The sequence below is a fragment of the Heptranchias perlo genome, chromosome 5, assembly GCF_035084215.1.
Source record: "Heptranchias perlo isolate sHepPer1 chromosome 5, sHepPer1.hap1, whole genome shotgun sequence".
NCBI lineage: Eukaryota > Metazoa > Chordata > Chondrichthyes > Hexanchiformes > Hexanchidae > Heptranchias > Heptranchias perlo.
In genome coordinates this window covers 75,796,035-75,822,364 of record NC_090329.1, presented here as the reverse complement: position 1 = coordinate 75,822,364, position 26,330 = coordinate 75,796,035, and the positions used below count along the sequence as shown (strand labels likewise).

The window sequence follows — 26,330 nt, the reverse complement described above, 5'->3', positions numbered from 1 at the left end:
TAGTAAACATGATTTGCCTTTAACAAATCTATGCTGGCTTTCCCTAATTAATCCACACTCGTCCAAGTGACTGTTAATTCTGTCCCGGATTATCATTTCTAAAAGTTTCCCCACCACTGAGGTTAAACTGACTGGCCTATAGTTGCTGGATTTATCCTTACACCTTTTTTTGAACAAGGGTGTAATATTTGCAATTCTCCAGTCCTCTGGCACCACCCCCGAATCTATGGATGTTTGTAAGATTATGGCCAGTACCTCCGCAATTTCCACCCTTAATTCCCTCAGAAACCTAGGATGCATCCCATCCGGACCGGGTGACTTATCTACTTTAAGTACAGCTAGCCTTTCAAGTACATCTTAATTAATTTTTAGCCCATCCAGTATCTCAACGATATCTTCCTTTACTGAGAATCTGGCAGCTTCTTCTTCCTTGGTATGATGCCATTTGGTCTTCCAAATGGTCATGGTATTCCCTCATCTAATTTCAGTAAAGTTGAATCCAGATATCTCTTTAAAACGAATAAGCCAACACCAGGATCATATCTCCAATTTTCTTACCCATTGATATTGCTTCACACTAAGCTTTCATTATGCAGATATGCAGTTAGAGGGTAAATCATATCTCTCCCCTGGACTGTGTAAAAGGTCTTTTTCGTTACTTAGCCACATAAAAAAGCTGGTTTGAAAAATACCCTTTCTGAATTGACCATTAGAGTAATTACTTTGGCAAGCGGAATGCAGATCAGTCACGTAACCTAGGGTGTATTACTAAAATAGTTCAATGGCATAGTCTGGCATAGAAAAAGTACAGATCTCCTCCCTGCCAGTGTCAAAATACAGTGTGCACTCAAAGACCTAGTCATCTAGTGCTGTTTATTTTTCTACATGAAGATTTGTTACACTATTGGTTGTTGTACTGTTGTATATACATGCTTGAAAAAGACTGGGTCAGCTTGCAGAGAACATACCTTATCTGAGGTCTTTAATAATAGTCCACAAACGATTCTGCTATATAAGGCTCTTCTTTCAAACGATTATAATCTCAAAACTAACTTTTAAGAGGCACATGTCTGGCTTATCTAGCTATGTTTAAAATTATGAAATATAAAATGTAGACAATATGACCTTCAACACACCCAGTCTGTTTCTTAAAGTCCCACACTGCTTTATACTGAAAATGCTTTTAGTTGCTTCAATTCCAGCAAATATGGTTAGGATTTGCTTTGCATTATTAATACTTTTTTTAAACAGAGTGCCTGACTGGCAGCAGAAAAGGTTACTATTTATATAAGTTAATCAAAACAAATTGTTTTATTTCTTGTTATATAAGCGATATGATAGATAACTTTTTTTTTAATCAAGCACAGCAGAGTCAGTGGTATCCCATTGTTGAATGACACTCAGGGGAGAAACCATTCTGTCCTTATTCGTTAACAGGTTGTCCTACTCAGAACAGCTGAACACAGGATAGAGGACTATAAATGGAACACAATAAAGTAGGCTAGATTCAATGATTGGCCTTATATCATTCCTAATTTACACACTTTTAAAATGATTTTATGTTTCTAAAACAACAGTCATAAACTTCCCCACAACAATCATGTAGTCAGACATTCCATTTTATGTTAACAAATTATGCAGCAGTTTTCCATTTTCACCCTTATAAAATATAATGATATTAAATGTAATTGAAATCAGATATGTTTCAGAGTTTTTATTGACTTTGTGCCAGCGTGGATGTGGGACTGCACTGAGCTCACATCATGTTGCGGGAACCACGATAGCTCAATTGGAAAGTCTGTATAAGTAGTAAAGGTTTACTAGAAACTTGTTGGTTTCCATGTTTATGTACCTCCTACATTAATGTGGTAAATTCAAAGCAAACAATATAGATTCTAGCACTGCCAATGGATTATAGTTCAGTCTATCAGTGATGTGACTTGGTTTAGAAGAAACAGGTAGCAGTAGATTGTATTGTATCAAGTAAAGCTTTATTTCTAGCTTTAATTGAGCATAGCTACATCTTGCCACTGGACCACTGATACATGGTATTCTCAACTTTCTGCAGCTCACGAAGGCCATTCAATACCTCCTCTGATTTCAATGGTCCAAATTGCTATTTTTTAAAAAAAAGGTTGATTTAATTTGAGATGCATCAGGTAAATAAATATATTCATCTAGGGTCAAGAACATTTATTGGCTTATTTTAAAAATAAAATCTGGCATGTCCACCTTAATGTCATATCTAATAATAACTTCTATCACATAACAGAAAAGTGCCAGATATCTTCTGTCCACAGCTAATCAACTCACATATATATGTCTGACAGATAAGACACCACAAAGTGAATTCAATGTCACTGTGATATATCTTTTAGATGTGGTTTTCCCAACTGCAGCCTAATCATATAGCTTATTTGGAAAACCATAGGAAGTTGTTTTCAAGGCCAAGTTACATTTAATATTCAGGCAAATATAAATTCAAGTGATGTGACTTTTACTGACCTTGATGTAGAGTGACAAAGGTGGTAGGCTTTGTGCAGAGTCATAATAAATTCTGATAATAATTAAAAATAGATCGCAGGCAAGGGTTTTCTCAAAAGAACAAAAACAAACCCTTCAACACAAAGCAAAAAGAATGGCCTGCTGAGTGAATGACAGCTTACTAGGATGCCTATTCTTAGCATTCCTAATCCCTTTTAGTCTTCTGACTTAATTCTTTGCAATAGTGGGACTGCAGTTGACAAAAATACATCTGTTGTCTCACTGACTTGTACTATAATATGCAATCATTATTTATGCTAAAGAGCAGTCTTCTTTCTGGTGATGTGTATATATATATAACTAATCATTTATGTAATTTAGTGGAATCTTGTTGCATTGTATGCAACAGAATAGAAGAGGAAAAAAAAGTCACTTTTAACCAGAACACATATAATAGAATGTTTATACCAATGGCAAATATAGTATTTCTGAATAAACATATATGAGACTGCTAATAACTTGATTAAGCTCTATATCTGAATCACATTTGTTTTTGCTTATGCTATGCACAATTTGTAAGCTGTTCCATGTTAGATTTGATTTAATTGAGGTTTTTTATTTCTATAACAGTCTTGCAACTTTGGCAAAGGAAAATACTTCTAAGCCAAGGTAGTTCACAACCCTCTTCCTATTGTAGCTTTTATTATCTTCATCCCTTACTTTTCAGAGGTTTTTTGATACTGCCATGACAAAGCTCAGAAACTGTGAGGAAAATGTCCCTTAGAGCTGGACTGAATTTGTACATTTAAACATTTATCAGTGATTAAGTGCAGGTTAACAAACAGTTTGAAACAGGACCAACTAATCAACTGACCGAAGGGTTGCTTAGATTTTTTCTAAATTTATGCAAATGTTGTTCTCATTTAGCTGAGGTTAGATGCAAGGCAAATCATTGCCCTCAAAATATGTAAGCTCCAGTTACATATTGTCATTTGGGACATTTTGTGCTATGACTTGCTAGGAGCTGGGTCAAGACTGCCCAAACTCACTCAATTTAGGATACATACAACCATCAAAGGGAGAAGACTTTTATCCCATCAGTCATATGTAGATTTAAACATAAGCTTTAAAGGTGAAAGGGCAGTTTTCTAATGAACTGCTACTTATTTTCAATTTAGACCATGTGAGTTTAATGTGGATGGCTTAAGGAAGCCACAATAAGAATGTAACATAATATTGACAATGAGAATTGGAACTATGTAAAGATTCTGTATTTAGTTTAAAGTTGCCATACTCTATAGCTGCACATAAAGGTAGCAGAAAAAGATATCCCTTTGAAAATGGTAGGCCCGATTTTAAATCTGGGCCAGTTTTCGGCAGGTGAGCAGTAGGTGAGTTAAAAACTTACCTACTGCTGCAGAAATGAGGCCCGGGGTATTTAAATCCCGCCGGCCAACTTCCCACCTGTTCCAGCTGGGAAGTTGGTGGGAAACAGCAGAAAATTGCACAGCCCAATGGCCATAACCGAGACCAGGTAGGTGATGGGATTGGCTGCCAGGGCTGTCACGCAAGGGTCTCGCAATTGGGATGAGGAGGGCGAGTCCGTGTCAGGGAAGGCCTTAGCTTTCCTTGTGGGGCCCGGAGGAAGGTGGGCGTCATTGCCGCCTGCTTAGTTGAGCACATTAAAGTCAGGAACATTCAGTTCCCGGCATCTCCAGGACAAGTAAATAACCTGATCGATTTTAACTGCCCATCCGTCCAGTTTCTGCCGAGTGGTAGGTTTAAAATTGCCCCAGTGCTTCTGTCGCCATGCCTTTTTAAGTTATTTGAGTTTTTGTAGCAAGAGTCAATTTCAGCAATGTATTCATGCTGGTGACCTCAGACCTTTAGTTAGACTTCCTGCCAATCACACAGACAGAGGTCAGGGGTTAAGAACAAGTTCATGAAGCATATGGTGCTGACTTTGATCACCACTGCATGATAAGGAACTTTAAAGCAAGTGGCACAAAAAGAACTAGTTACTCATTTCTAATTATCTTTAGCTCCTAAATATAAGACTGGCATTCATTTTGCAGGCCATGCAAGCTTAAAACTAAAATATGTGGCTCCATTTCCACATTGCTAAACACACACTAGTAGACCAATCAACGAATAGAGTTAAAAGTGTCCATTAAAATATTTTTGAGTTGACCCATCTTGCCATATTACTAAGGAAGATAATAAAGGAATTTAGGAAAAAGAAAGTCAAGTGAATGAGGCGGTGGAAGAAACAAGCTACTAAATATCAGATTTAAGGATAGAAAACTTTACCAGTAGAGTTTGCATTCACTGAAATAGTGAACTGAGATTGTCCTTCAGTTGTGTAGCCTATTTTGAGAGTGCACACATGTATGTCCTTCATTCCTTCAATCTTGCATGGAAACACGTTTCTTTCTCCATGCCTATCTGTAAATAACCCTATTGGTAAATCTTCATGTGCAGTCTGATCCAACTTCAATTGAATACAGCCTGACCTTTACCCCAGGAGCTGTCATGACTACATTTGATATTTATTAAATAATGTTGGACATAGAATGTCATGAAGTGAATAACCTTTATATGTGTATGACACAATTGACTATATCACATTGTAAATCTACTGGCTCCTGAAGAGGTAGACTCCTCTTGTGAGCTTATTATCAACAATAGGACAGTCCTGTGACACACTGACTTAATGTACTAATGTGTTGTAATATGGTGGTATTCCCAAATATGAGAACTAACTTCAATAAAGCATCATTGCTGCTCCAGGAAGGAGGGAGGGGGCAGGGGGTGGAATACTGGGGAAACTTTCTTGAACATCAAGTGGTCAGTTACAAGTCGCTTGCTATTGTTTTCCTAGTCTGGGAAGACTAGATATGTGTAATACCAGAAATTTTGCCACTAATATCACTGCTCTTGTGCATCTCCTGAAGAGGTTAATTGTTCACAAAATGGTGCAAGCTATCCAAGCTAACCATTAACATATTTAGTCGCTGAAATGTAAATATTCCTGAATCTGTTTGTTTAAATGATCACAGTTAACTCTCTGTCCATTACCGTGTTCACCCCATGAGTACTAATGATAACCTTTGTAATATTTGAGCACTGCACTTATTTTTTTCCTTGTTTGTTCACTTTTACACATTCTCCTAGTCAGAGAACAAAAGCATCTTCTGCCCCTTCTACGACTTTCACGCTTGTCTTCACACCTCTCATAACCTCTGCCTGTGTCACCATGGATAAGGTTCAGCAGATAACCCGCTCTGCCATAAGGAGAGCCTCTGCAATTGAAGTGAACCCGCAAATACGCCGAAATCTTCAGGAACTGTTTGTCAATTTTACTCTGATTCTTATATGTCTCCTCCTTATCTACATCATAAAGCTGCTGATGTAATTTCCAAGTACTATCACTGGGGCAATGGACACTTGTTTAATGGACTACTATGTCTCAATGGAACCGTGACGTGATATTGTGTATGTGCTGTTTTTAGAATACTCAATCATGAGAAAATAAGTTATCAAAAATGAGATTAAACTAATGTTCTGGTCTTTGTTTAAAAGTTTGATAATTTTGAACTTTAAATATTCCCAGAATTTAAACACACCAGCTTAGAGCATATAAAATGTATGCAAGGAATGAATGCATGTTACAGTTTTGTTCTTTTAGGCAGTCTTGGCCTGTAGCATATATGCACTTTATAAAAAAGAGCTACAAGCTATTATTTGTATTACCTGACATCTAAAATAGTATCTTCCTTTTTTGACAGAGTAAAATATCCTCATCTGCTGCAAATGGTGTGCTGCAGGTGATATGTGTAGATTGCCACCATCATCTTTCAGGTGTAAGACGCATGGACAGAAAATCTTTTCAAATAAAACTAAAGAACACATTGTGAATAGGTTAGGAAGATTTAGACAATCACTGGAGGTTATGTGCATTACTTAAAGAATTACAATATGGCTGTAAAATGATCATTTCTGTTTTATTTTATAACAGATTTTTCATTATCAACAGCTCACATATTGAGCAAACTAGAGATTTGAAAATAGGAAACGTATTCATTCATAAGAGAGAAGCAATATTACCTTTAGTAACATTAGGTTTACTCATGTCATACGATTGTTTGCTGTCATTGTATCAGCAAGTTAATTCTTCATACTTCCCTACTCAATTTATTTGATGTCCTGCTGTAGTGTACATATTTCTACCATGTTGAACAATTGTTTGCTACTGCGTGAGTTTATGAATATTTAGAGTTGCCACAGGATAGGCCCGTTTAATCTCATCCTTCTAGAATACCAACCCATTACAGCAATAAGCTATTTCTTAAAATGAGTCCAGTGTCCTGGTCTCAACTATCCTTCCCGGTGACACGTTCCAGCTGTTGATTACTGTCTCTATAAAGAAATACTTCCTGGCATCTGTCCTAAACTTATCACAAGAGTATAAATGTCAAAAGCACAGTATTATTTCTGTTGCATGTACTTGAAATGGTGTTATGCAAAAATATGCAATAAAACTCCAAACAACCTCTTACTTCTCTTATTTTTTGATGCTCTCAATAATTCAGCAAAATTTGTTGGAGATACATACACAAGCACAGGATAAGAATGATGAAGAATGGAACTTACAGCACTTTGATCTCATGAAAGCAGATAGTCACAGCCATTCTTTAACTAAATGTCTTCTGTTCAATGCTCAAAGTATTAGATTCATGGAACCATGGTGAAGAAAACATTGGTGTAGTGAAGCCGATCTGCCCTTTAATGCACTATTCAACCTCCTCAACTAACTGAGAATGTCCAAACTCTTCCATTTACTCACACTGTCCAATCTCTTACATTTATATATTCTGTCCAAATCCTTCCACTGAGTGATAGTGTCTAAACTATTCCATTTACTTACAATATCTAACCTCTTTTATTTATTGACTGTCCAAAATCTTCCATTAACTGACACTGTCTCAAATTTTGAATTATTGTGTCCAACCACTTTCAATTACTGACATTATCCAAACTCTTCCAACTGACATGGTCCCAAAGTCTTCAATTTATTTACACCATCCAAACTTTTCCACTGACACTTCAAATGTTTCCAATGACTGACACTGTTCAAACTTTTTCACTTATTTACACTGTCCAAACACTTCCATTTACTGACACTGACAAAAGCTCTTCTAATGACTGACATTGTCCCAACTTCATCAACTTATCAACACATCACAATTTGTTCCCCTTACTAATAGTGCCTATACTCTTCCACTGACTGACATTGTTTAAACTCTTCCACAGCCCAACTCTTCCATTTACTGACACATTCTTAAACTCATCCACTTACTTACACTATCCTAAACTCATCCACTTACTCATACTTTTCAACCTCTTTCGCTTAATTAACATTGTCCAAACTCTTACAATTACTGACACTGTCCAAACTCTACCATTGATTGACACTATATAAATTCTTCCACTAACTAACCTTCTCCAAACTCTTTCATTATATGACATGTCAGAAATCTTCCACTTATTGGCACAAGCCAAACTCTTTCACTTACATACACTGCTCAAGCTCTTCCACTTTCTAACACTGTCCGAACTCTTTCCATAACTGACAGTGTCCAAAGTTTCACACTTATCAGACTGACCAAGCTCTTTAACTCACTCACACAATCCAAACTCTTCCATAACTGTGACAATTTCTAAATTCGTTCAATGACACTGCCCAACCCTTATATTACATTTCTGAAACTCTTCCACTAACTCATACTATCCAAACTTACTGACGCTGCCCAAATTCTTCTACTTTTTGAGACTCTTCAAATGCTTTCACCGGGCTTCTTATCTCACATTAGTAAGAGGACTCATCTTCCTATGAATCTGGGATGAAGTGAAACTCCAGTCTCTAAGGTAAAAGAGCAATTGGATTGGGCTTTAAACTGTGCTGTACATTGTCTGGAGATTTTAAAAATTATTTTCAAAGAACTTGTACGAAATTGAATGCTTGTACATTTATCTAGCATTATTAATTACAAATAACACTGCTGAAGTGTGATCGCTACCTCACTGAAATTAATTGTAGTTGGCTTACAAATGGTTACTGAGATGGAATCACATCCTACTGAGCTGAAGGTCACAATTGGGCAATATTGAAAATAAGGCCATGATTTTAGTTTGCAGCCGGGAACCCAGCGCGTTTGCAGATATTCACGTGGGGAACCCGGAAGCCAAATGAGTACGTCACAATCTGTGATCATAACTCAATTGCAGGTAAGTATTTGAGCTTCCAGGTTTCCCAGGCACCAGGCAGCCAGATTGACAGGCAAGCTGCCTATTGGGAGGGAAAGGAGCCACGAATCAGAGAGGGGGGAGGAAGGTAAAGAGAGAGATCATGGGCCGTGGAAGAAATCGGAGGGGTGGGGGGAGGTTGGGGGACATGAATGACATCGGGTGGGCCTTGAAGAAGATTGGGGGGGTCTACCAGTGGGGGAGTGGTCCAGCATCGGGGCGGGAGTTCCACCATCGGGGGGGGAGTCCACCATCAGGAGGGATCCAGCATCGGGAGGGGGGGGGTCCAGCATTGTGGGGGGGGTGGTGTCCACCATGGGGGGAGGCGGGATCGACCGATCATGAGGGTCCGATCACGGCAGGTGAGCTTGTTGGGCCTGGATGACACACTCCTGCTCCTCCGGGCCCACAAGCAGTGCAATAAAGGCACTCACCTCATGGATCCAGCCCTTCCCGCCCGCTTTCGCCTGACGTGAACCAGAAGCAATGGGAAACCCGAACAGGTAAGGTTAAATTTATTTGACATTTCTAAAACACAAATCATTAAGTGCCTCAACTATCGTAATGAAGTACATTGCCCCTTTAAGTATCAGCCCGCTGGCTTTATATGGGGACGGGACTGCCGGGTTTCTGTGGCACGGGCGCATCCTTACGCACATGGGTTAAACCCAGAAGTGGGTGTGTTGGAGCCGGGATGTGGTCCCCCTCCAAAAATTAACTTTTCTTTACTGCCCACCTGCCTCCAACCCACCCGTTCTTGGGGGTGTAAATTACCCCCCAAGAGTGGGGAAAAGCCACTCAAGCTGCAGGGAGCACAAATGTAAATGAGCACATTTTTCAACAGAAAACTTAACATCTTGTGATGTTACTGCCTTGAAATTTTCCTTCCAATAACATTCAGTTGCTAGAAGGAAACTGTCTTGTACCCTGAGATTGTGAAATCACAGAAATTATTTAAAGTATGTTTAATTTGGCCTCCACACTCCCTTGAAAAATTCACAAGCCCCTTACTGCAGTGTAACCCAGCAGTTTGAAAAAATGCCAGTTAAAATAACTTTACATGGTTCGTTCATATTAAAGTTATGAGTTGCCTGGTGAGTTTGTAAATACTTTGGAAAATGAGACCCAATGTTCTAAATTACTGCACCACCCTATTCCTCTGACATAAAAGCTCATTTTAGAACTTTAAAATTCCTCAAATTCTTTTGTGATTTAACCTTGTCATTTTTTTTTGAAATGCCACAGCTTGATTATAAGTAATTAATTGGACAACTACCGCACTGCCGCCGCCATTTCGAGTAGTACAAGATTTTTTCTTGGTTCGTAAAAACTTAACATTTTATTTAACAACACATCAATTGCATTGAATACATTTTAAAATCTCTGCCTTAGATTGCCCACTAAATTGTTCTACCAACATGCACATTATGGAGCGAAAGGACATGATTTAAATCTTAGCTCCACCGTAAGCAGGGATTTCATCAAGTGAGCTAACTTGAGCCACCTTCTAGAGACTAATCACAGACTGCCATTAGCAGAGACTTAGGGGGTGATTTTAAACCCCAAGAACGGGTGGGTTGGGGGCGGGTGGGAGTTGAAAATAGTTGATTTTTGGGTCACGGCTGCAAGCCGGCTTTATTTCCGGGTTTAACATTGACGCGAAAAAAATACAGGCTTTGCATTGGGAATGCAAAGTCCAAAAACTTTGCGGTTGTGATCCAAAAAACAACTATTTTCAACTCCCACCACCGCCCCCTCCCCCAAACCACCCGTTCTTGGGGTTTAAAATCGCCCCCTTAGGAAAACATTGCATCACTGCCATCTTTGTTGGATGGGGGGAGGGGAGGGCATGTTGTTCTTTTTTTAAACTTCTCCTGCTGACGTTTGTATTTCCTTTAGGAGAAGAAAATATACAGTGAGTATAGTCTAAGCTTAACCTCTTCTCAGAATTGCAAATGAAAGCCCCTACACAGCAAAATTGACACAAGATCCAAGTGCAGATATGGATGGGGAAGATCATTTGGCTCATCCACCCGGAACAAAAAACCTGTTTATACAAAAGGCGCAAAACTTGCCTCTTATTAAACAATTATTAATGAATTGGTTTTTGTCACAACTCTGCAACCTGAAAAAACACCACTGTTTATTTGAAACTGGTGAGGGTTGGTGGATGGGAGGGGAAGGGAAGAGGCTGGTTGTGGTCAATAGATTTCTTGCACAAATAAGGAAGAAATCTGAAAGAAAAAAAGCTGTAATATATTTTTGGTCAAGGGGTATATTTCAGTCGGGTTTTATATATAGAACTCGAAATGAGATGCAGTTCAGTCACATGGAAAACTGCTGCAATAATCATGCAGACTTTTTAGTACAACAATAGATAAATAGCAACTACATGTTTAATAACTTTGGAGGAAAAATTCTGCCATGAATCACTGTTAGTTACTTATCCCAGTAGGATGAACCTTCTCTTATACTTTGAAAAATAATATATAATAGTAGGATCACACAAACAGATGTAACTCGATATTTCTATGTTCTAAGTGCAGTATATTTGAATGCAGCACATGAGTTTATTCTTTCCTGCACAATGATATGTATTTGGCACCAGCTATGCAGAGATATGCAATCTTATTTTCCCTCTACATTGCAATAGAGACGAATAAAAGATGCAAATGCTCAACTATAAGGGAAGAATTTTGTAGTTGCAAAGCAAAAATAACCTTATTGAGACAGTGACATACATTACAGCTTTTCCCCTGTCTTTTCCCTTTACCCCACTTCTGAAAGCAGGGACTCATGCTGAGGTGAGGATACCAGCAGGCTGTCAAAAGGAAACATCATAGTCGAATCCAAGTCTGTCCTTACCCGATGCTAATATACGTATGTGGCAAATTGAGCACAGGCAAAGAATTGACCTTGGGGCTTTAGTACCATTCTTGTTGTTCTTTGAGTTGGTCCTTTTATGGGAGCAAGAATGAGTATTACTACCTCATGATTTTACACAGAAGTGTTTTATTGCTATTTAAAACAAACATTTCTTGACAGCTCAGCCCTTTATAATATCAATCTAGTTTAATAATTCTGTGAAATAACCCCTCTCATTTCTGCCATTTAATGTAAGGGTACATTAAAAAAAAATTGCATTTATTCTGCAGGATAAGATTAATAATTACCATAACGTTGGGTCAGCTTTACTGTGATATTTTGTCTCTAACTCTTGAGGACCACAGTGACACTATTGCACTGCAACCTGACTGATTGAGAATTTGAAGTTTTAACCATGTATTATCAAGACACATTCCATGTGTTTCTATTAGGATTGCCGACTCTGGTAGGATGTACTCCTCGAGGTTTCATCACACAACCTCCTGCCTCCAACTGCCTCGTGCCCGCGGTCACGCCATTGGTTGCCCAACATGTCCATCCTCGCAGTGCACCACTTTCCCACACCAATTGGAAAGCAAACAGGCTCTTAATTAACTGATTGGATGATGCTTCACTGTCAGCAAAAGTCTTTTTATCCCGTTTCCAATATTTTTATAACTAATAAATGTTCAAAGAAAATGAAAAAAATCTCACACAATATTTTTTAATGTCCCAATGATTTTTCTCCTGGATTGCCTGTAGCAGTGTCCTGGAGATTAATCCTTAATTCCTGGAGACTCCGTGACAATCTTGGAGGGTTGGCAACCCTAGTTTCTATCCTTTGCCCCCTCATTGAATTCTGTAATACTCACAGTGGTGTCTCTGGTCAATTCACAGTGATTGTAGTTACACTTTCTGGTGCGGATTTCAACCTGGTGCACCAACGTACTGCAACACGAATCCTAACTAACATTTCGAATGATACATGAAGGAATTTTGGGCAGTTGGACTGATTGCCAGTATTTTTTGTTAATGAAGTACACTACCTGCATAGTGTTTGCAGTCCCACTCCCTCCCCCTTCCCTGTTAGGACTATGTCAGGAAATTTACTCTTGTATTCAGTGTTATTAAATTTTTAGAACCATCACCATGGGAAGAAATGGGATAGGATATGCTAATTTTACAAAAAAGCATCTAAAGGTAAAAGGTAACATTGGCTCCGACATTCTGTATCATAGAGCTTCCCAAAGGGAGGAGGAAATATCTACAAACAAATCATCACCAGGCCATTCTTGTGCACCTCCGAGTGACCAGCTCAAGGATGCCACTAATGAACGCCTGTGAGCAGGTCACCTGGCCAAGGCTGTACCAGGGTCAAATTTTTACTAAGACAAACGTAACCATCCAAAGTTTTGCCACCACAGAGAAGCACATTCGGCAGATAAATCATTTTCTCTGCCATTCCCCACTGCAGGAAATGGCTACTTTCATCACACAGTCATAACTAACCAGTGTGACTCCATTTTAAAAAATCAGGACAGAAAGAAGTTACTGCTGCAATGCCCTGAATTGCTTCAGTGCTGGTTACAGCTTTGCATTTGCCCTCGTTCCTGTGCATGGACTGGACAAATCCAAAAAAGAAAGGGATGAAAATAACTTGAAAAGAAAAGGAAAGATACAGAGTGGTACAAACCCTATCCAAAAATAAAAATAAATGAAATCAAAGGGTTTCCAAAAATATTAAAATAAGAAATATATTCTGAACATATATACACCATCTGTGGAAAAAATAATCTGAAGTATTTAAAACAATATAAATCAACAAGATAATTTTTTTTTAAAGTCTGTTGCTTCAATAGTAATGATGTGATCTTTCAAACGTAGTGACATTTATAAGCAATCTTAATGGCCAATAATAACCATATGACTACTCTGTTTCTATCACCTGTTAGCATTGTCATTGCAGTTGGAATGCTCATGACTGACCTCATCATTCCATGTTTGATTGAAAGGGGTCTGGGCCAATGCCAGTAAAGTTAGTCTTGTTGGACGTAGGCATACAGTGGTCCTTAATTTATGCAGTAATAGTTGATTGGTCCCTGGTCGCCATATGACGATTTACGTGGTGACCATTGCACCTCGGTTGGAGTACTGCAGTTGGTTCATGGAGACAACATGATTGAAAAATCCCATCTGTCATTGGGCTATGATAGCCTCTGCTCATTAGTCCTTGATAAACACGATTGTAACAAAGAATGATATTACAATGACAAAATGATATCATAGAGCAATTTCAATTGATTTTTCTGAGGCTACAAAAAAAATCCCTTCAAAAATCTGTTACCGAAACATAACTAGAATATGAATTGGAAGGAGAGATTTCAAAATGTTCTTCCAATTCATTTTAAAATGGGCAGGTATATAACAATAGGGGAAATCTATAGGCCACCAGGTCAGCACAAGAAGGAAGCTAGTTTGCTCTATGAAGAGATAGGAAGTGTATGTGAGAATAGGAAAGTTATTTTAATGTGCAACTGCAATAAACCAAGTATAAATTGAGAAAACCCAAGTAGTTTAGAATCAGAGCTAGTAAATGTAATGCATGACTGCTACATGACTCTGAGTATCAGGGAATCCAGGAGAGATAGTGCTCATCTCAACCTGGTATTTATAAATAATCTGGGCAATTTACCAAAAATAGAAGTCATAGCATTTCTAGGGACAGTGACCATAGAACCATTAAATTCAATATGATCTGGGAATCCAAACTACCAATGACATAAGGAAGAAAGGAGAGGAGGTCCTGCTAAGAGAATATCAGAAGTTAGAAACTAAATTAAAAAACAGGACCTCACGGGTTGTAATCTCGGGATTACTACCTGAGCCACGTGCTAATTGGCAGATCAGAAAGGTGAATGCATAGCTGAAAGACTGGTGTGGGAAGGAGGGGTTCCATATCATGAGACACTGGCACCAGTACTGGGACAGGATGGACTTCACCTGAACCGAATGGGGCCAGTATCCTTGCAGAAGGATAAATAGGGCTGTGGATAGGACTATAAACTAGTAAGATGGGGGGGAAGGATCTGGTGAAAATAACATAAGTCTGAAGATAAAAGAAATTGGATGAGAGTAAAGATCAGACCAAGTTAAGGAATAACAGTAACATAAATGGTCAGGGAACAAATACAGTTATAGAACATAAGTTCAAAATGGCCGTTAAAAGTAAAGTGAAGGGGACAATTATTAAAAACAAATTGAATTGCCTGTACTGGAACGTGCAAAGCATCCAAAACAAAACAGGGGAACTAGAGGCAATAATTCATAGCGAGGAACCAGATGTAGTAGGGATAACTGAAACAAGGCTACATAAGGAACAGGACTGGCAGTTAAATATTGTAGGATATAACATATTTAGAAAGGATAGGAAAGGATGAAGGGGGGGTGTTGAGGTAGCTGTACTAATTAGAGGCAGTAGAAAAAAGGGACATAAGTAACATTAAGATAGAAACAGACTCCACATGGATTGAGACAATGGATTAGAAGGGATCGATCATGTTAATAGGTATATTCTACAGAACACCTAGTGGAATGGAAGTGGAGGATGAACTATGTAGACAAATCTATGAAATGAGTAAAAAACATCGAATAATAATTATGGGAGATTTCAACTATTCCCAAATAAAATGACAAGAAGAGGTAGAGAAAGGAAAAAAGGGAGTGGAGTTTTTATAGTGTGTGCAGGACTCCTATCTTACCCATAATGTGTGAAGAGATAAATCACTGCTGGATCTAGTAATAGGATATGAGCAAATAAGAGAAGTAAACATAGGGGAATATCTAGGCAACAGCAATCATAACATAATAAGGTTTAAAATAATGATTGAGGAAGACGTAAGTAAGACAAAAACCAAAGTAATAGATTGGAAAAAAGTTGATTTTGAGGGGATGAGAACTGAACTAGGCAAGGTAAACTGGAAAAAAATGTTGACAGACAAAGAGATAGAACAGCAGTGGAAAATATTTAAATGGTGATCAATAGAATTCAAGAGAAATATATTGCTCTAAAAAAACAAGAACAAACTAGCTAATAATGAAAAACTATGGATGAATAAAGAGATAAGGGTAAAATTGAAGCTAAAGAAAAAGGCATACACTAAGTACAATAAAGGAGAGGAAGACAAAAAGGAATATGAAAAGGTTAGGAAAGAAGTAAAAAAAACCAATTAGGAAAGCTAGGAGGAACTACGAAATTAAATTATCAAGGATTATATTAAAAATATAAAAGTAAAGTATTCTACAGACACATAAATAATCAAAGAAAAATCAGAATAGGGGCAGGGAAACGAAGGGAAGCACAAGATAAACTCACAGGCAATGACAGCAAAATGGCAGAAATATTGAATAGTTACTCTGCCTCAGTATTTACCAAGGAGACTAACAAGGTGTGCAGGACATTAGAAGAAGAAATCAAAGAAGATATGAAGACATTTTAAGATAGAAAACGGGGGGGGGGGGGAGGAGATAATTGGTAAATTAATCAAAGTTCGAGAGGATAAAAATTCCTGGTCTGGATGGATTGTATCCACACATATTAAAAGAAGTTAAGGAAGAGTTAGCAGAGACAATATTACATATATATAAAAATTCATTTGACAAGGGAATAGTGCCAGAGGACTAGCGGACAGATATTGTGGTTCCTATATTTAAAAAGGGAGGTAGAACAAGTGCAGGGAGCCATAGACCAATTAGATTAATGTCGGTGGTAGGAAAGTTAATGGAATCTTTACTCAAAGATGTAATAGAAAAACATCTAGAAAATGAAAATATAATAAAGAAGTCAGCATGGATTTCAGAAGGGAAAGTCATGCTTGACCAACCTTATTGAATTTTTGAAGAAGTAACAGAAAGAGTAAATAAGGATAATGCAGTAGATGTAATTTATTTGGATTTTCAAAAGGCCTTCGCTAAGGTACCGCATTGTAGACTCGTGACTAAGGTCAGAGCATGTGGAGTCAGGGGACAGGTAGCAGAATGGATAGCAAGCTGGATATAAAACAGAAACAGAGAGTAGGGATTAAGGGTAGCTACTCAGACTGGCAAAAGGTGGGAAGTGGTGTTCCACAGGGATCGGTGCTGGGACCACTGTTGTTCACAATTTACTTTAACGATTTGGATTCGAGAATTGGAAGCACAATTTCAAAATTTGCGGACGACACCAAATTGGGGGTTGTAGTTAATAAAAAGGAAGAATGCGTCAAAATACAAGAAGACATTAATAAACTTGGAGAATGGGCATGTAATTGGCAAATGAATTTCAATATAAATAAGTGTGAGGTGGTGTATTTTGGTAGGAATAATAAGGAGGCCACATACTGCTTGGATAAAAAGAGTCTAAATGGGATAGAAGAGCAAAGGGATCTGGGGGTACAGATACACAAATCACTAATAGTAGCGACGCAGGTTAATAAAGCCATAACAAAGGCAAACCAAGTGGTGGGGTTCATTTCTAGAGGAATAGAATTGAAAAGCAGAAAAGTTATGTTAAACTTATACAGAAGCTTGGTTAGACCACACTTGGAGTACTGTGCACAGTTCTGGTCTCTATATTATAGAAAGGATATAGAGGCATTGGTGAAGGTGCAAAGGCGATTCACAAGGATGATACCAGAACTGAGAAGGTATAAATATCAGGAAAGGCTGAACAGGCTGGGGCTCTTTTTTCTAGAAAAGACAAGGCTGAGGGGTGACCTAGTAGAGGTCTTTAAAGTTATGAAGGGGTTTGATAGGGTAGTCATAAAGAAAATGTTTCCACTTGTGGGGGAATCCAAAACTAGAGGTCATAAATGTAAAATAGTTACTAATAAATCCAATAGGGAATTCAGGAGAAACCTCTTTACCCAAAGAGTGCTAAGAATGTGGAATGCGTTACCATAAGAAACAGTTAAGGCAAATAACAAATACATTTAAGGGGAAGCTAGATGAGCACATGAGGGAGAAAGGAATAGAAGGGTATGCTGATAGGGTTAGATGAAGAGGGGTGGGAGGAGGCTCATGTGGAATATAAACACTGGCAAAGACCAGTTGGGCCGAATGGCCTGTTTCTGTGCTGTAGACTCGATGTAACTCTATGTAAAGACCAGGGGCTCGATTTTAGGATCGTGTTTCCGGCGGGTTTCCAGCGGGGGGGCCCCGAAAATCCCGATATCCGGTCACGTGACCGGATCGCGACGAAATCCCGGACACTTCCGGGTACCGTGCTGACGCGCGGGGCTGCGCGCGCAAGCCCCGCTGGTGAGAATCCCGCAGGCAATTAAAGCCAGCGGGGTTCCACTTGAGTGTACTTACCTTGCTCGTTGTGGTCAGTTAATGAGCTGAAGCAGCTGTCAAAAGAGGAAGTGTGGGATTTTCGGTTCAAGGCAGTGAGTTTCCCACACTGGGGGAAACAGTCTCCCTCCAACCAGGCGTGTTGCAGCCAGCAGCCTGTGGCAGGTGCCAAGGTGCGTTCCACGGGGGAGAGCCCTCACCCATTCAGGAGGCCACCGCATCACATAGGGCAACCCCTGCCCTCCACCACCCCCCGCCAAGCCAGAGGACAGACCGACACGAAACCGCAGCCCCAGTCCGAGGAACCACACACCTACCCTGCACAACCCCTCAGACCAACACCTGCCAGTTGGGTGGTGTGTGGAGACCCTCGGAGGACGAAGAGCATGACCAGCCCCAGCAGCCTCGTAGTCCACGCCGTCCGCCGCAGAGACGTGGATCCCCCCAACACGGTGTTGTTGCACGCCCACCTGCACAGCAGGAGGGAGGGCTACCGCAGAGAGAGACACGTCGCAGAGGGCACTACCCTCGCCACAGGGTCCACAGACCGAGGCGCAGCTCCCCGGACCTCTCCGAGCAGCAGTGCACAGGGAGGCGCAGATTCGCTCGACATGTAGTCGTGGAGATCTGCAGCCTCTTTCATGCCGAGCTGCTCCTGGCTGGCCCCAGCACCAACTGCTTACCTGTCGCTGGCAAAGTCACCACTGCCCTCCACACCTTCTCCGCATCCTTCCAGGGTGCAGCCGGCTACACCGCCGATGTCTCTCAGTCGTCTGCGCGGACGAGCCCTGCAAATACACCTGCACCTACTCTGCAGTAACACGATGGGTGGCATCAGTGGTGGGTCCTCATAGTGATACCCAGGAGCGGGCATTATTGGACACAACGGACAGGATTCGCGGAGACATGGCAGTGGTGGTGTCAATATAATGTGTGCTGTTTGTTGTTCTGAAATTCAATATGGGTAACACCCATGACAAACCCTCAGACACCCTTGTGCACCCCCTTCATGCTGACGAGACGTTTGCCTTACGCTGCCTACTGCACATATGTGATGCATGCCCTGTGGCTGCAGCACAGGTGGTGGCAGGTTGAGTGAGGCTGGCCGTGAGGGAGATGCACGAGAGGGTGAGTATGGGATGGAGCAATGAGATTGTATGAGGATTGGGTTGCGTGTTAGTGGCAGGGTGAGTACTGGCAAGGTGAGTAGGTGGAGGTAAGATGAGGATGGGGTGTGAGTGGGCATGAAGGGTGATGTGACAGAATAGTGTTGGCGGTGCCGAAGGAGATGTGGGGTGGGGGCAGTGTTGTGGCAGACGGAGTGTAGGGGAAAGACTTCGTGTTCTCACTGCGGCTGACCTACTGCGGTCATTGCAGCGCCTCCTGCACTGTATGCAGGTGGGCGATATGTTGGTGGCGCAGGTGACCCCCTCTGCCACCTCGAGCCAGGCCTTCTTGGTGGCAGAGGCAGACCGCTTCCTCCCGCCCGCCGGGGGGGAAGATCTTTGTCCTCCCCCTCCTCCTCACCCCATCTGATGATAGCTGGGGTGAGGCATCATTAAACTGGGAGCAGCCTTCCCCCTGGGCTGCTCCATGCTGCAATTTGTCCCATTGGTTGCAGCATCTGTCAGTGGAGGACTGCCCCTTTAACTAGAGAGCCTCCAGCTGACAGATCGTACTGCGCATGCGCAGCCCGACCGACGCGCAGGCCAGCGCGCGTGGACCCCGGAGGAGCAGGTAATTGATTCCTATTAGTGGGTTGCCTGCTACGATCGCGTGGGCAACCCACTAATTTCGCCGAGCGTGTTGACCACGCTCCCGGAGGACCACCCGCTGGGAACCCGCAGGCCTGCTAAATTCGAGCCCCAGGAAACGGTTTAAAATGGTTAATTTCAAAGGAACAAGTTAAGCAAATTGATTGGGGAGATTATTTAACAACATTTCAATAGAGAACAACTTTATTGGCAAATGCCTGAAATTCCTTAATTGGGGAGGGTGGAAATTGGATTTTTTGTCTGCGGGGAGAATTTGGAGTGGAATCTGGACCTGCCCACCGCACTTCCGGCAGCAAAGCAGAAACCCAGCAATTTTGGGCCTAGAATGTTGAGCATGCAGGATAAATGGATATCCAAAACCAGCAAGCTCAGACTAAATGGTTGTAATCCTAAACGGATTGATAAACAAATGTGAAGTGAAATAAAGAGAAAAAAATGACCTCTACAAATTCTGCAAAGAGAAAGGGTTCACAGGGATGAATATATGAACATGTCAAAAGAGTGAGCATAGGGGCAAAGAGATACTTAAAAACAGCTTAGCTGCAGATGTAAAACAGAATCATAAGAAATTATTTCAGCATTTTAACAGTAAGAGGGAAGTCAGAGAAGAGGTGAGAACCATTTGAGAAGTACACAGACTTGAAACAGAGAATGAGCACAGGATTGTAAATATTCTGAATTTCTTCCTCCATGTGTTCACAAGAGAAGATACAAGCAACATGCCCTCCCCAAACAGAGTTAATCCAGGCAAAATTAATGACTTCACTATAATTGAGATGGAAGCCTTTACAGGTTTAAATGGGTCAAAAAAAATAAATCCATTGGGATGGACAGTATTTGTAGCCGAGAGTGCTAAAGGAGACTAGGGAAGAGATTTGTGGGGCATTAATAATCATTCTAAGGAAGTCACTGGACAGTGATAAGGTACCAATCGATTGGAAAAAGGCCAATGTGCTACCCATGTTCAAAAAGGTGAGAAATTAGACTCAGGCCATTAGTCTTACTTCAGGTGTTCCCTTGTTCTCCTTCTAGGAAAAGCGTGGCAATTGGGTGAGAAGAGCAACTGACCCTCTGTGATAGCCCTATCATTGATGGACATTACTTTTTCAGATTTATAAATGAGGAACAGCCACCTGGGAAAAGTACTGGATGGTTATTGATACCTATAAAACCGTACCCCTGGAAAGACTGTTATGAGGAAGAAGGAAAATTTGAAGATTAAAAAAAACAATGTATCCACTGCAATTTCTTTATCAGAAAATACAATGTAAAGATTGTACTAATTTACTTGTACTCAATATGATTTTGGTGCATGAACAACAAACTGTATTCAACCTGCCTGATGACCACACAATTTAAATGTGGCATTAATGGAATAGTAAATACTATTCACTCCAATTTCTAGTGTATGATACATAGCCCGAGCTGTTCTTAAAGCTGCACATTTCTCTCTTCGTTCAAAATTCCTTTCCAATTGCACAAACCAAACATTCACCAATTGGAGTGTTTTGTAATGAGAAGGTTTGATATAAAAAGTAAAATGCAGCTTTGATTTTTTTTTAAACTATCTGAGTTAATCTGCATCTAATATTCTCTATGCAAACATGAGAGAAAGCTTGCGTGACAGTGCACCCAACATATTTCAGTACAAATTGAATGTTATTTCTACTGCATCATTATCCTAGAACTGCGAATAAGAATCACTGCAGACACATGTATGGAATTCTGAAGAATTCGGAATCACAAGCAAAACATTTCATTCAGATTCCCGGGGGAGAACAGAAACAAAATCATACACAACACCATATTTGCATACAAAATCCAACTAATATTATGGTATATTATTATTGGAAAGCAGACATACAATGAATGTTTTACATATTATGGCACGTTTCCTATTTACGCAGCTACAGAAGAAGGCTTTTCACTTTACCTTAAATGGTCAGAGTCTTCACCCATTCACATTTAAAAATAAAATATAAAACTAGTTTTTGGATGGCTCCCTATAATGAGCGAAACGTACCTCCACTTCAAGCACGAGCTTTTTCAAATTACTTTATATGGTAGCATGTGTAACAGTGTCTGGAAAGCATTAACCTTTTACCCTCAGTAAGCTGTTTCCACCAAATTTAAAGCAATTAAAGAGGAGGCTTAACCCACAGATGGTTAAATGTAGATCAATGTACTCAATTATGTTGTTTAGTGAGAGATGGGGGAGGGGGGAGAGAAAGAGAACAAGAAAAAAAATTCCATGTAAAAGATTAGTTGGTAGAGCTGAGCCAGAATTTAAATAGGGCTTCTTATTCTCAAGTGCAGATGACTCAGTAAAAAGAATGGCATTAATAAATATTTAATACAATATAACAAGTATAAACAATGCAAGTAACATTTTGAAGTTTAGTTATTAGTTGTTAATAATTCTAATGTCCTTCTCTAGTATTGGGTGGTGGACAGTAGAATTTTAGAAGCATGTCCTTTGTGCCTGTGTAGAAATCCTCACAAAATTTTTTACTGTACAACAGGGAAGGAATGAAGAGAGTAAACAGAAAAACAAAAGATGACGGAAAGTTGAAATGACGAACACAGATGTTTCAGGCAACTAAAATACGGAGGCACCAATAGTTTCTACAACAGAAATACAATTTAATTCCCAGCACACCATCAAGGTTGCGGTTTTACTGGCACAAGGCAATAGACGGAATGGATTATCTGGCAAACAACCGAGGTTTCAGCCTGCTACTGAATTTCCTTCTTATTGTCATTGTGTTATTATTAATGTTTATTATCGTTAAACTCATGTGATTTTTGTTCTTCTGAATTCTGTATTTTCCTGCTATGCATTACAGTAAGAAGAATATGTGTAGCTACTGTTCCTTTCAGATCTGGGAAGAAGAATCCGATCAAAATGCAACCACTAATCTGAGGCTCTACATCTGAGAAAAAACACCCAATTTCTACAATTTGCAATGACTGCTGTTTTTAAAATGTACTAACCGCTTTCTGGACAAGCCTCCAATAAGGATTACAAAAGCTGTTTTTAACACATTATTATTTCCAAGGTACATTTGTAATAAATTCCAAAATCATATGAAATTATTTTCTTTCCCTGAAAATGCATGCAATCAGAATGTATGGATATTAGCTGATCAATAATCAGTAGGACTTCACTGTATAGATCATAAATGCATCATTCAGATGTGCGTGTCTGTCCAAATGTATCATTGAAATGTTTAAAAATGGCATTGGTGAGGAATGGCATCATTATACATCTAAAAGTTCCAAACACTGTTCGATATTGGACTAGCGAAATTTCTATGCTCAGTGCTCAGGAATCCAATATTAAACTCAAGCAGTCACGGTGGAGAAAATCAATAATGCACTAATGATGTTCTAGACTAAATGTAATGGTCACCCCTCCTAATTTCTCCCCACATTGATGTCCACTCCTCTACCTTTTTTCCCCATTTCTGAAGCTCCTTGAGACAAAGGTAGTGTTTGATCACTGTTTGAGTACAATAGGTAGATTTATTCCAGAGTAGGTTTCATACTGCACCCACTTCTGAATAACATTTGCAGAGTAGACTGTGCCTTATGCTCTGGATTCAGCCTGGAGTAAATGGTCACCAGAAGATAAACTCAAAATGCATTTAACAATACCCTGTGTTTCCACATAATAAGCTGAATGTACAATTATGTCATTCCTTTGACATCCAAACTGTGTGTGTAACTGTATTGGTACTCTAGAGCCAGAGCTCCCCCACCAGTGTAAATATAAGACAGTTCGTACCCAAACCAAAGTGCAAATTTGAGTCTACACCAAGTGCCTCAGCTCAGCTCATTTAAATAGGTTGAAAGGGCACAAGCATATCACATTCAGAAAAACTCAAGCTTTGTGTCAGCTTCACTAAATTTGATGCACTTCAATTTAACACATCCTGAAAAATCTTCTTAACATGCAATGCAAATTACACTCCTATGAGGAAACTGTTTAGGCGTGATACCTTCATAAATAAACTTAAGAATTTAACCCATGAACTCCTTATAGAAATCCAACTATCAGTGTAATGCTATGAAGCTTCTTTTATGTATTTAGGTGATTTGTAGCTAATGTTGCCTTCAGGAGCCCCCTATAGAAATGATGGAGTATTACCTTATGTGCTCTATATGACAGAATTACTACAAGAAGAGAATGCATAAGATCCAGGGGGTTCCAGTACCTTGAAATCTCTCCATTTACATTGTGGGGTAAATTCCATAGCACTAGAGAAACAAACAAGCAGCATTTGCATAATTGTACTTGTGAACTTATTTGTAAGTTGCATTATGCAATTTCATTTCTGGCTACCAGACCTTCCCTGATAGGTGAGAAAGCCCCATACTGCTAGTGATGGGAAGAGCACAATCTTAGAATCATAGAATCATAGAAAGGTTACAGCATGGAAGAAGGCCATCTGGTCCATTGAGTCCATGCCTTTCTTTTATTCGTTCATGGGATGTGGGTGTCGCTGGCGAGGCCGGCATTTATTGCCCATGAGAAGGTGGTGGTGAGCCACCTTCTTGAACCGCTGCAGTCTGTGTGGTGAAGGTTCTCCCACAGTGCTGTTAGGAAGGGAGTTCCAGGATTTTGACCCAGCGATGATGAAGGAACGGCCATGCTGGCTCTATAAATGCTGGCCTGTATAGGCAAACAGCATTTATATTTGCCACTTGCCAGAGGAGTTAGTCTTTAGGCACTGCCTCACTTTCTTTTGATGCCTCATTTACTTTACAGCATAACTGCCACAGTGAGGGCTTCCATAAGTGGCGGCAGTGCAAATGGCGGCTGGGAATGCTAGTGGGTGTCTAACCTTCAAGGATGAGGCTATAGGTTAAGGAATTAAAGTTACACCAGTGTAAATTTCCGAGTCCTCACATGCTACGAGTGAGTATCGGAAAATCGCAGGCAGTGGGCCCATCATTTTCCAACGCAGAAAAGATGCACGCTCACGGCATGCAAGTTATTTCTCCACACACAAGGACTCGGAAGAATCATTCTATTGCATCAAACTTTTAATGGGCACTCATGTCTGAACAATGCTTTCCAAGGTTTGTCAATGATAGTCGTGTGTGTCACAGTGACATCATCACATCACCTCACACTTTAAAAGAAATTAGAACTATACTCAGAAAGTTCAAACTACTGCAGATGGAGCATCTGTCACCACATGAACTTTCCCTGGGCAACTAGAGTTTGGGTACAGCCAATACGCAAAATTGCATTCCTTTAACTCCTGTATCTCTGATTAATAAATTGTTTCACCTTAGGCAGTTCATGCTGCGGGCATATTTATGAGTTTAAAATACGTCAAGATTGGTAAAGATTGATGTTAATTGAACATATCACCCATGTGACTATATTCAACATAATGCAACCATGTCCTGGTCAAAAGATAATAGCAAAGATTTACATTTATTCTATGAGTTATTGCACATTATGAAAGCGTGGCTGCACTTTGTGTATTAGCATCGAATAAAATCATAATAAAATGGCTTCCATGTGTCTTTGTTAATGTGTCTTATTTCTACGTTTGTAAAACAAACAAGGGAAATGTTAAAAAAGGAAAAATTTGGAGTTTATTGGGTTGAAATTGTGCAACCTGACATCAGTAATGAACTAATTTACACATCTTTTGCCCATAATATTAACATACATATCAAACCATTAAATGTTCATTTATATACTGACAGAGGAGTTTCATACACATTTTGACATGTTTATTACTAATACTCACAATATTCCAAATACATTTTTACTTTTGACTTTTGTGGAGCGAAGAGGAGCAGGAGAGCTCCTTCTGAGCCCACAAATAACCTCCAGCCTGCTGCTAGCCCATGCAAGGCCCCTTCCCTGTGCCCCCCACCCCCCCGCTCGACCTGAAGGCCGGCTCAATGAGGGAACCCTCCCAAAACTAGTGAGTTGCAGCCAGGTTCCTGCTTGGCTCCCACAACTCGTCAAATGTATTTAGATAAGCCCCAAACCCGAAAATGATCCAGCCACCTGATGCCAGGCGGGTAGTGCGGCCGCTCTGTCGACTTCCCGCCCATCTCAGGCAAAAGTCTAAAATCGCACCAGATAGCTCCAGTTGGAGAGTTAGCACCAGCACTGGTACATTGAGCTGAATGCCTCAGTCTGTCCTGTAATGGTTCACTTTAACACCTTTTCCCCTCTCTGTTTATTTATGTGAATATTTCTATTGAAACAGTGATTGCTGATGAGATCATCGAAAACACAAAATTTGAGCAGCAACTGAGGCCATCGTGTTCTTCCAACAGACCATTTTTATAAGTGGGTCTCACTGCGCCATCATTATAGCAGCCCTTTCTGGTGTGAGAAGTTGATATTTATTTAATAAGCAGTGCTTATGAACAAGAGAAATCTTACTGCTCACCATTGTGTACTTCAGAACAACTTATCCATCCTTTAAGTGCTACTTTTTGGCTTTTAAATGATTCCTGTGCTTTCCATGACACTGTTATTTATACCACACAGCATCTCCATAGCTTTTTCACATTTCACAGAAATAATTTCACAAT

The 26,330-nt window shown here is 40.0% G+C and overlaps 2 protein-coding genes across 7 annotated transcripts in view; one reads left to right on the top strand and one right to left on the bottom strand.

The window, feature by feature from the left end:
• Positions 1-25,296, top strand: part of pln1 (phospholamban 1) — a 44,988-nt gene extending 19,692 nt beyond the window's left edge. The window contains exons 2-3 of one of the 4 annotated variants that reach the window (XR_010962917.1): positions 22,280-22,482; positions 22,604-25,296. Coding sequence is in view for 1 of the 4 variants with exons in the window: in XM_067984683.1 (XP_067840784.1) it covers positions 5,741-5,899 (159 nt within the window). In the remaining 3 variants the exon portion in view is untranslated. Of the gene's footprint in view, positions 1-5,658; positions 7,033-8,673; positions 8,773-22,279 lie in introns of those variants that run through there. The other 3 variants (XR_010962918.1, XR_010962916.1, XM_067984683.1) reach the window with 3 other exon arrangements.
• Positions 1-26,330, bottom strand: part of cep85l (centrosomal protein 85, like) — a 274,781-nt gene that overhangs the window by 148,191 nt on the left and 100,260 nt on the right. The gene's annotated exons all lie outside the window — the stretch shown is intronic.